General features: G+C 43.5%; 1 protein-coding gene across 1 annotated transcript in view; it reads left to right on the plus strand.

Moving 5' to 3' along the window:
• The first annotated feature begins 3246 nt into the window (after positions 1 to 3246).
• The window catches only part of LOC311240719 (uncharacterized protein), a 47545-nt gene continuing 38629 nt past the window's right edge, over positions 3247 to 12162 (plus strand). The window contains exons 1-2 of the mRNA XM_084329293.1: positions 3247 to 3341; positions 9283 to 9981. Coding sequence (XP_084185419.1) covers positions 9322 to 9981 — 660 coding nt within the window. The 5' untranslated portion in view covers positions 3247 to 3341; positions 9283 to 9321. The remainder of the gene's footprint in view (positions 3342 to 9282; positions 9982 to 12162) is intronic.

The following is a 12162-nucleotide window of genomic DNA, read 5'->3' on the forward strand; positions in this document are numbered from 1 at the left end:
TATGAAACTAATCAGAGCCAAACGCCCGATTCATTCATTAAAAATATCCCTGCGGGATTCACATTTGCAATGATCCGCGTTATTAAAATAACCACAGTGTATCGCGATCGCGAGCGCCGTATCCGTGTATAACTATGACGTGCATTATTTAGTAAATCCAGGCTGAATATGATTGTCAGAATTTTAGGTATATTATTTTACATTTCAAAAGCCCCCTCTAGAAAAACGAAGCACAAAAACATAATTCCGAATGGTATAATGGGATCTAGACTGTGAGAATTATTTCAGGAAGCGAGCTGCATTTCTTTGCGAGGGCGTGGCCATGCAGGTTATCAAGCTAACTGAACTAAACCCTGCCCTCAACCAGGTTCAAACTTTCTGATATGTTGCCATAGGGATTTAGAAAATCGTGCATCGGGGAACGGAAAGGTCTGGCTTAAGTCAAGTTATCCTGAAAATTATCTGGCTAACTCAGTTAGCCAGGTACGAGGAACGACGTTTGTCTTGTTTACATCAGGGTCCCCCATCCCCCACAAGAATATAATCAGCCCGGAAAATACCATCAACAGTGTATCCCCCATCAACAGCGTATCCCATCAACAGTGTATCCCATCAACAGTGTATCCCATCAACAGCGTATCCCATCAACTCTAGTGTGTTCATTAGATGGGTGAAATCCTCTTTCAGTGCCTCTGCGCCCATTTCTTAGGCAGTTAGCCTCTCTGGTATGTGCACCATTAGTGTTAGCCACGCATATAGACCTCTTTGCTTTTGGAAAAAAATAAAGTAAAGAAATAAAGAAAATAAATATGATCCTTTTTTATTTTTATTTTTGCATTCGACTAAGAGGTTGGCAGTCGACTACGGCTCCTTTCGATCGATTAGCATTAGTAGACTATTAGACTAATCGGGGTCAGCCCTAGTTTGAACACACTGAAATAAATATTTGCTCCTTACTTTTGTGTTGACTTGTTGCCAAATGCCTGTTTTTGGGTTCCAGCTGAGAGGTAGAAGCTGGAAAACATAACGGTTCAATAGCCTAAAGTCTTGTGTAGTAGAGGTCCAAAGTTTATAAAAATCCCATGGAAAATTTAGTGTTTAACAAAGGTCTGTAATGTGTGTACCGCAATAATTCAGCGTGATTATCCAAAATGGCCATCCACTTCCATTCATTCAGACGCACGAGTCAAAACAAAGAACTTGTTCGTCTTCTTCTGCCCCTTTCTCGTTGCAATCAGCGCTCGTCTGGGATCGCTTTCAGAGCAGATGCTCCTTGGCTACAACGGTGGTCAATCATTTTCGCCATCAGCGGTGACTGGTCAGTTCAGGACCGTTTACAACCGGATGTGGTCACTCGTCGGAACGGCTTGTCAAATGGCACTCATTGGATATTTCGTCTTGTAACTCGAGACCCGAAGCACGCAATAGGTTGAGTGTGGTGACGATCGAAAGGCGGCAAATTCAACTTTCCAACAATGTATTGGTTGATCTGCAAAAAATGCAGCCCGGAGCCGACAGACGAGGGCAGAGTACGCCGAACGTAAAAAGACTGTTTTTACACATTTCCATAGGGTGCCAAACATTCTTGAGGGCTCTATATATTCTGGTTCTCCATCTTGAATAATGGTGAATAGTCTAAACAGTGGGTTTTGCTATAAAAAAGAGGACTAGTGACTGAAATCTGTTGTGAACAGAGGATGGTTCCATGACATACAGTATAGCTCCATTTTCATCATATTTGTCAACACAAATTTTAAGAATTGATGATTAAATGTTACATTTTCTGTTGAGTATAGTTGTTGATTTGAATGTCGTAGGGTTTGGATATTTATACTTTCCACAACTTTTCATGGCCTGGGACACAACTTTATATGGTTTTTCCAGGTTGTCCATGACCATAAGAATCACAATTCATATTACAGGGATAATACAAAAGAAGATTTGGACTAGAATGTTTGGGCCAGAGGAATTTTTCGGTTGGTAATTTCCATGACAAATTTAATTTGATTAAAATTTGCATAATGTAAAATGGGATTTCACTCCACACATCAACCATTGCTGCTGTTCTCTAATCAATGCAGCCATCAGGTTTAAATACTGTATAGAGGTTTGGATGCAACTCAGGGATTGTATCTGGCTTTCTGTGTGAGAATTGAGTCGACACAAGCTGAATGTTTTGTGGAACTTGGCGACATCAGAGAGAAAGACATGTGAAGACAGACAGACAGGCAGGCAGAGAGAGACAGACAGGCAGACAGACAGGGAGAGAGACAGGCAGACAGACAGACAGACAGAGACAGGCAGACAGACAGAGAAAGAGACAGGCAGACAGACAGACAGACAAAGACAGACAGACAAAGACAGGCAGACAGACAGACAGAGAGAGAGATGGGCAGGCAGACAGACAGAGAGAGAGATGGGCAGGCAGACAGACCGACAGAGAGACAGGCAGACAGACAGACAGAGAGACAGGCAGACAGACAGGCAGACAGACAGACAGACAGACAGACAGACAGACAGACAGACATGCACATAGCTCCAGTATATGCTACTCACCAGAGACAGGTGGACAAAAGTGATGGAGAGGGAGTGGAGACAGACAGACAGTTAGGCAGACAGACAGAAATCATGTAGATTAAAAATAAAATGCTATCCGTATTGCGATCCATATCCATATCCATTCATCTACATCATTTCATTGAGCTGTATTTACCACAACACAAGGACTCATTGTCCTCTGATGACATCACTGGTAGCCATATTCAAACTCATTAACTCTCAATAACTGTCTAACCAAATGAATATGTGCAACAAAACAGTTTAGATCCTTGTGAGATTATGTGCTAAATAAATCGGGTTGTTTTTCAGTCATGTGTCCCTTTTAATTAATGGAGAAATATTATGCTTTGAACTTAATCGTGGAATTTAAACTTGCAGGGCGTTTGTTGTTGTTTTGTAATTAGGGAGTATTTTGCGAATTAAGGCAACTGAGACTTCTATGTTATGTGTATCTGTATGTCATATATGTTATGATTAATTGAAATCAATCAATCAATCAATACTTTCATTGAGTGTTACAAGGGTGTTTATCAACCGGTGGTTGGCAGCAATGAGCACTCAGCCGTGCTGGTCTGCCGGATAAATAAACAAAGAAGAATACCGGACGTGACGTTACTTTAGCCACGAGAGGCGTCTATTCTTATCGCAGAACGCGAACGCGGAAGCATTGAAGCAAACATGCGTTAGATGAATAGAGGCCCCCGGCAGCGCGCTGAAGGTCCGCTTTTGAAAGAACGTCAGTTCCGAAGAGATTCTGTCGACAACGCTGCGGTTTTCTCCTGGTAACTGTCTTTTATATTATATCTACGGTATTCTCCTGGTAACATGTCTTTTATATTATATCCAAATGGTTCTTCTTTGCGTAGATGTCGTAGTAGCCACCGTGTATAATCGAACAATTAGTGTCACGTTGCTGCGACGTCAAGCAGTGGTTTTGGTTCAACTTGTTTTGGTTAAGCTGGGCAGTAACTTGTAGTGTAGCTTGCCCAGCTGCGTGATTACCAAACCTAGCCGCATTTCTCGGAGACACACTCTGATTGGCCGACGCCTGTTTCTACACTGGTTAAGCTTAGGCACTCTTCGAAGTTGGTTAAGGTTAGAGTTTGTCTTAGAGCGTGACGGCAAGATCTTTCGACGGTTAAGCTTAGGCACTCTTTCGAAGTTGGTTAAGGTTAGAGTTTGTCTTAAGAGCATGGCGATAGAACGCCTAGTAGTTTGCAGGCTGTTTGACATGGAAATAACATGTGCCCCCCCCCCCCCCCCCACCCACCTCCAATGTAAATTACCCAGTATGGTTGTCAATATCCCAGTGTACCCAACCCCCCCCACCCAACCTCCTCCAATGTACAGTTTCTACGTCAAATGTATATACTCCCTTTTCTTGACTCCTTCTGTATCACAAACAGTACTGTATTTGCAAATCTGGTATGTCATAAATGTATAGATGTAGCAGTACTGACTATCTGTATGTCATGTATGTCATATATGTCCTGATGAATTGAAAATGGGGGACCCTGGTGTAAACAAGACGAAAGTCTTTCTCTGGTCTGCATCCCCTTAACAATTGTGTGTATTGAGCTGTACTGTATTGTACCCATTCTGCAATCTGTTAATAAAGTTTTCAATCAATCAAACAAAGACAGAGCTCGTCACGGATTGGGCAAACGCGTCCAATCAGAGAGCGACTCCGAGAAATGCGGCTAGGTTTGGTAATCACGCAGCTGGGCAAGCTACACTACAAGTTACTCTCGATTAAATATAGCTCAACTACAATGGAAGCTATCACCAGATAAATGTAGCAAGCTACACTACAAGAACATAGCAAAAATAGCTAACTACATCGGCACTACTTTTTTCTTTTTACTTCATGATCAAGTTTCTAAACAAATAGGCAGGCAAAAAAAAGAGTTTGATTGTTTATTATAAAACTGAAACAAGCCCTCGTCTGGCTTTTTGTTCTCAAGTTAGTGCTGGACGTGTGGGAAGTTGAGAGCAGAGCTCTTCGTTTTTGGCTGACACAATAAACACCTAAACACATATGTTTTAGGCGTTTTTTCAGTCAAACTCATACATTTTTCCAGATAGGACCATGGAGAGGCATTGTTGTTATTGACATCTTCATTGATTGATTGAAAACTTTATTAACAGATTGCAGAATGGGTACAATACAGTACAGCTCAATACACACAATTGTTAAGGGGATGCAGACCAGAGAAAGACTTTCGTCTTGTTTACATCAGGGTCCCCCATTTTCAATTCATCAGGACATATAATTATGACATACATGACATACAGATAGACAGTACTGCTACATCTATACATTTATGACATACCAGATTTGCAAATACAGTACTGTTTGTGATACAAAGAGTCCAGAAAAGGAGTGTATATACATTTGACGTAAAAACTGTACATTGGAGGAGGTTGGGTGGGGTTGTGTGGGGGGGGGGGGGGGAACACTGTACAAGCAAAACTGTACATTGGGATATTCATCAATGCCATCAGCCCTGGAAACATCGAATCCCTCTGCCATTTCGCGCGGACTGGTTCATGTAATCTGTTAAATAAATGTTTCATTCATCAGTGGTCTGTGTTTTGATTTTCACTTCCTGATTTGCGGAGCTGGAGCGGCATGTCCCGCCCTATCCTGCCTCTGATTGGCCTACCCGAAAGGTTTTGGCCTAACCTTACCCAATCGTGAGTCGTCATACTCATATCTAAACCAACCAACCAATCATAGTGGGTTTTCTCAGGGAGTTTTTTCCCCCCACAAATCTTTATTTAGTCTGTTTCTCCATTCAGTAAGGGAGGTGGTAGCTGGTAGCCTAATGGTGGTAGCTGAGCAGGTGAGGCCTGGCCTGGTGGTGGTAGCTGAGCAGGTGAAGCCTGGGCCTGGCCTGGTGGTGGTAGCTGAGCAGGTGAAGCCTGGGCCTGGCCGCCTCTATACTTTAGGCAAGTGGCTTGTCCTTCCGCGTTCCCGTTTTGCGCTCTGATTGGCCACGCACGTTTCATGTGACATGTGCGGCAATCGTGGGACGGGCTGGGCGATATGGCAAAAAATCATATCGCGATAACGATATGATACTGTTATCATATTTCTCGATATCGATAATTATCGAAGTTGTTATAAGTAAAAAAAGAAAAAAATTTAAACAACAGATGTATGTTTATTTTGCAGCAATTCTTTGTCGTTGCTGCCATCTTTAGTGTTACATCCCCTCACACTCCAGTTCTCAGGCTGCAGCTGGTTTAAAAGCGAAAGTAAACCGGCTTCTCTGCTGGCTGTGGCTCCAGGGGAGTTGAACAGTTCTGGCTCTGCTAGTTTATTTTCGATCTTTTGGCGCTTTTTTGGTGGACAAACCACCGCACATGTGCACCGTGACTCGTGACTGGAGTCTAGCTCTGCTAGCACACATAGCCTACTGTGTACAGACGGCTTCAAACTGTATTTTAAATTAGAAAGCAAACAAAATAAATGGACAAGAGAAAAATAAATCTCAATTTGGTCAGTATTGTCATTTGGACAAGCAAAGCCATTACTTTAAGTTGCAGGCAAGAAAGACAAGTCTGTCCACTGTCTCTGGTTTTAAAACTGCCCTGTTGCAGGTCCAAAAAAAAAAGATTTTTCGATATTTATTTTTTTCCAATATTCGATATCGATTATTAAAATATATCGCGATATTTATCGTTATATCGCCCAGCCCTAGGTTAAGATTAGGCGTTCTTTCGAAGTTGGTTAAGGTTAGAGTTTGTCTTAGAGCATGGCGATAGAACGCCTGGCCCGATTCCAAACTCTAACCTTAACCAACTGCGAAGAGTTGCTTAAGCGTAACCAGTAATAAACTAGGCGTTAGGTAGTTTGCAGGCTGTTAGACCCGGAAATAGGCGCAAAACTTGCCGTCCCACGATTGGCGCACATGTCACATGTCCAGAAACGTGCGTGGCCAATCAGAGCGCAAAACGGGAACGCGGAAGGACAAGCCACTTGCCTAAAGCAGTGGTTCCCAAAGTCGGGGTCGCGACCCAAAGGTGGGCCGCGAGCAGCCACGGGTGGGCCGCGAGATGATTTAAAAAAAAATTAAAAAAAATTAAATTTTTTTTTTTTAATTTAATTTTTTTTTATTTTATTTTTTTTTTGTCAGGCCACTGCACTTAGAAGCAGGCCAGGACAGTGTTTCTAGTTGTATTCTAAAATGTGACTATATGGTTTTATATTAACTTAATAAATAAACAAAAACGAAAAATCTACTTATTTCAACGAACATTTCAAACTAAATAACAGATTATGCACATAAAACGCTGAAAACAACCGAAGCAACAATAGTATTTTGATGAGGCTATTATTATTATCATTATTATTTTGCAACAAGTTAGCCCTCTCATAAATAGCACATATAAATGAATAACTAACTTGAACTAACTTAATAGGATTGAAGTGATATTTGGCTTAAAAAATCGGTCGCCTGGCAAAAAAAAAAAAAAAAAAAAAAAACCCCGACGATGTGCATTGGGCCGCGGCTCTCTGACGCCTTATTTTCTGGGCCCTGGCCTGAAAAGTTTGGGAACCCCTGGCCTAAAGCATAGACGCGGCCTGGCCTGGTGGTGGTAGCTGAGCAGGTGAAGCCTGGGCCTGGCCTGATGGTGGTAGCTGAGCAGGTGAAGCCTGGGCCTGGCCTGATGGTGGTAGCTGATAGGGGTGGGACGGTACGCATCCGAACCGTGTACCGTTCGGCACGACCTCCACGGTTCGGGCGTCCGTGTATTGTACGGTTCCGGGGATGCGCAAAAAAAAAAAAACTTCATTTGGCACGGAGCCGGGAGAGGTGAGCGCTGGCTGCAGGCAGCAGCAGCAGCACTGCAGCCAGGTGCTAGTCAGTTTGTGTAAAAATGGCAAGCACAATATAAATCAATCTTCATTACGACTTTAAAAACATAGCCATTAACATTACATAGGCCTATACATATCTTGCCATAGCATTAGCAGTTTGTACAACACGACGCACGTTTTAACTATGGTAGCACTAGCCCCAGCTAATAGTCAACGAAATGTTACCGTAGCTACTAGCTAGCAGAGGAGGAAATGAGAGTCTGAGAGGCGGGGTGTTTAAAGACAATGATAGGCGTTTATTCAACATCCAAGAAGGCTAACATACAACTGTGTTTTACTAACTACAACCGGGACTATTGCTGCTTTTTCGTGCTGCTTGTTGATGTTATGAACTCCTCCTAAACTGATGGTCCCACACGCTAAAATGTCCGTGGGGACCCGCGCCAACCCATAGATAGTTCCAACTCACCGAATTACGTAATCCACCACAGACAGTTGCACTCAATATTTAAATAATGTTAGTCTAAATAAATGTAGACAGATAATGTACGTATTTTAAAAATAGAATGAACAGAGCAGTGTTGTTTTTAAACAGTACAGTGTGTGTGTGTTAGTTTGATGTATGTCAGTTCGGTCTTTGTGTGCCAAACATTATTTAAGGCTGTAAACACTTCCTCCTCATGGTAAAATGATGTGCCTGATGTCAAACTTATTATTTTAGGCTATATATATTTTATGCTGAATCTGGTATTTTTGGAGTTAAATTTTTTTTTATAAAAAAAAGAAAACTATCGAACCGAAAACCGTGACCACAAAACCGAGGTACGTACCGAACCGTGGGTTTTTGTGAACTGTCCCACCCCTAGTAGCTGAGCAGGTGAAGCCTGGGCCTGGCCTGATGGTGGTAGCTGAGCAGGTGAAGCCTGGGCCTGGCCTGATGGTGGTAGCTGAGCAGGTGAAGCCTGGGCCTGGCCTGATGGTGGTAGCTGAGCAGGTGACGCCTGGGCCTGGCCTGATGGTGGTAGCTGAGCAGGTGAAGCCTGGGCCTGGCCTGATGGTGGTAGCTGAGCAGGTGAAGCCTGGGTCTGGACTGGTAGCTGAGGCTGCTGGAGCCAAGTAGTTTTCACATACAAGGAATTTGCTTTGGTCATTTTTGGTGCCACATTAGATAATAAAATAAAAAGGCGGAGTAAAATAAAATGAAATATGAACTAAGATAATTATGATAGAAGCACAATATAATATCATTCTGAAAAAAAAAAAAAATAGGCCAGGGCTGTTCAACTGTAAAATAAAGAGGTGGAATACTCTTGTCAGGACCGCTCCATTATCATTCAAAGCGGCAGTAGAACTCATTCAGGTCGTTGGCTAGACTTGATTGATTTGAAAAATGTACTTCCTTGTGTGACGTCACTTCAAATACGGCTACAAAGACGCTCAAAAAGCAAAAGAGTCGAGTCGAGTAGGTAGTGGTACCATGCAGACTTGCAGTGGAAAAGCAGCATAAGAGAATACTTCATAATGTTTCATGCAATTAAAAATGTAATATAATATATATATATATATTTAGTACACATGATTTATTTATTTTAAATAACACAGTGACACTTTTCTTTTTTGATAAGAAATCCAGCCATATTCCTTTCATTGTATTTCAAATACTGCACTTTAATTTCAAGTGGAGAACTAATCTTTCCAGTAAGAACTGACAATCAGGGAATTTAAACATTGTTGACATTGTTTTTTTGTTTATTTTATTCCTAATCTTTGAGATCTTTAAATGTTCCCCAATAAGTATCACTTAGTTATCTTTTTAGGTGTCTTGCGTTGAAGTAAGATCTTGAAGAAACCTCAGTGTGTGATTCCTTTTGTATCTCTGCATTGTCATCTTCCAGGTCCCACATCTGCACGTCGCAAGGCCACCTCAGGTCACGATGAGCTCCCAGCGAAGACCCGTCCTGCACCCCAAGCCTCCCACCCTCGCCGCGGCCAGCGCCATCCCTGCGCTCTTCGTGGTCAGCCCCACCACGTCTAACGTTGGACACCCGCTCAACACGCTCCTGGTGAAACCGCCCGTCCGCGGTCCTCCCCACACGACCCCTCAGCGGAGGGAGATGCACCGGCCGGCGTCTCACAGCCTCGCCGGAGGGAAGGGCGCCACGGCCTCGCAGGGTAAGAACGGGACCGACGGTCGACTGCTGCTGGTGGAGAACGAACAGGCGCCCGGCTCCAGCTTGGCGCCGCCCAGGGTTCGAAAGTGGACGGTGCGGATGCAGGAGAGCAGGATGCAGGAGAGCAGGATGCAGGAGAGCCTGGACTTGGACGCGTCGTTGTCATCGCTCCCGACTCTCACCCCTCCGGCCAACCCGCTGTCCAGCATCAAGCTGCTGCCCATCAAGCTGGTGCCCGTGAAGCTGGTCCTCATCAGCACCATGGCGCCGCCGAAGCCCATCCCGGGCGAGTCTCAGGAGGACTTCCTGCGGAGGGTGAAGAAGACTATGAAGGACAAGGAGCTGACCCAGAGGAGAGCCTCAAACAACTGGAGGCCCATTCGACCCGCCGTCCAGGACCAGCTCCAGGGCATGGAGACACAGGTACAGTTGACTGTGACTGGTCTAGGACCAGCTCCAGGGCATGGAGACACAGGTACAGGGGACTGGGACTGGTCCAGGACCAGCTCCAGGGCATGAAGACACAGGTACAGGGGACTGGGACTGGTCTAGGACCAGCTCCAGGGCATGGAGACACAGGTACAGGGGACTGTGACTGGTCTAGGACCAGCTCCAGGGCATGGAGACACAGGTACAGGGAACTGGGACTGGTCCAGGACCAGCTCCAGGGCATGGATTGAATTACTGAAATAAAATAACTTTTCCACGATATTTTAATTTATCGAGCTGCACCTGTAGACAGTGGACGTTGGCACTAGCTGTCTTAACTTACCTAATTAATACTCCAGTCTGCAAAAATACGACACAAATCAGCCAATGGGAGCGAGGGTCTGGAGAGTGTGGGTCCGCAAAGTGTCGCGGTCCTGAATGTGTCGGTGCTGTGGTCCTGCAGATGGATACTATTGCTCGGCTGCGCAATGCATTGGTTTGTGACGTCGCCCGATTTTTTTATTTTAAATATAAGAGGGTATTGGAACGAGGCATTAAATTAACAACATTTAAAACATTTTTTAAATAATAATCTTTGAAAGATAAAAAATAAAAAATACATTTATTTTTATTTTATCTTTGAATTGCAGGACATTGTTTTGTTGTTGCGGGACGCGGGACAAACGGCCCAATATCAGGACTGCGAGTCGCGGGACAGGTGGTCACCCTAGACACATAGCCATAATATGGAATATAGAAATAACTCCCTGAAAATCATGAAATATCGGAAAATCTGTCCAAAAAGGCTGGCATTCAAGCGCTAAATCTGGCGCCCCCTGCTGGCACTCAATGTGTTAAGGAATACCATCTCTTGGGGCGGCGCACCGGTCTAAGCGCTCGTCACCAACGCGTGAGACACCTGTATTGAATCCGGCTGTCAGCATTGCCTCCGGCTTGGGCCGGCCGTCATACTGACTCAATTGACAGTCAGTGGGAGGGGAGTCGATGGGTGGTAATCTGGTCGTTGTAAACAGCGACTCCTACAGGTTAATATGCACAAATTGTGCATATTAAAATAATAACGACTTTCCTCTAGTGTGGTCCCTACTCCCTTTTTTGTTTACTCTCATCAGGGACATTGAATCCTTGTGTTGTATTAATAACTTTTTTTACTGTATGAAGCACAATCTCAGGGGGCTCATACAGAACCAAGCAATGTAATGTACATGTACCTTATATGTGACAAAGCTAAACTTGAACTACAGCTCAATGAAATGATAAGGTAGCAGCCCCTATAATATAAGGCAGGGGTAGGCAACCCTAGGCACGCGTGCCTGCATAGGCACGCCGGGGCATTTTCATTGGCACGGGGCAGCATTAAAAAAAAAAAAAAAAAAAAATTAATTATACTTTTTTTTATTTTTTTGCTTTGAAATATTATAGTGAAATATTTTGTACTGTTGTCGCATTTATCTTGTTGAAATCCTCCCACAGGTTTTTTTTTGTAAGTCTAGTATATCAAGGAGGCTTTTCTCTGTAGCTCAGATGTTTTGTTTGAAGGCTTGCCAAACAAAGAGACAATCAAATCAAGGATAAAAAATATCCCCATGTCTAGAGCTGCCGCGGTATTGATTATTTCCTTACCGCACAAATTTGCAAAATATTTCCTACCGCCGCGGTTATTACCGCACGCACACAAAAAATTAAAAAAAAAAGTTTGAATGCATTATTTTTTTTAGTAGTAGTCTACTCTTTATAGCATATAGCCTGCCTCTAGTCTAAATGTCTATCTTTAGAGGATGACTTTGCAGCATGAATATTGTTTGGGATTCGGCAAGCACGCATTAGTTATTGAAAGTGAAACACGGATTAGAAGTTTCCCCTCTGGTCGTGCGCAGTTCACTCGGTGTCGCGGGCAGGGGTGGTTACCCCTAACCCCCCCGACCCTTTCTTATTATTATTACTATAAAGTTACTACTTTATAATAAAGGCATTCGTTTTGTGGCATTGACATTATATAGTTATACGTTCAATAACATCAGCGTATTTACCGGACCATAGCAAGGCAAGCAATACTCTATTCATATCTCAGTTCCTTTCTTTGCTCAGAGCGTGCTGAGTTGTCCCATTCTGCGGTCTGTTAATAAAGTTTTCAATCAGACAAGTGTATAGAAC

Source organism: Notolepis coatsorum, assembly GCF_963971535.1.
Source record: "Notolepis coatsorum genome assembly, chromosome: 14".
In the NCBI taxonomy this organism is placed as follows: domain Eukaryota; kingdom Metazoa; phylum Chordata; class Actinopteri; order Aulopiformes; family Paralepididae; genus Notolepis; species Notolepis coatsorum.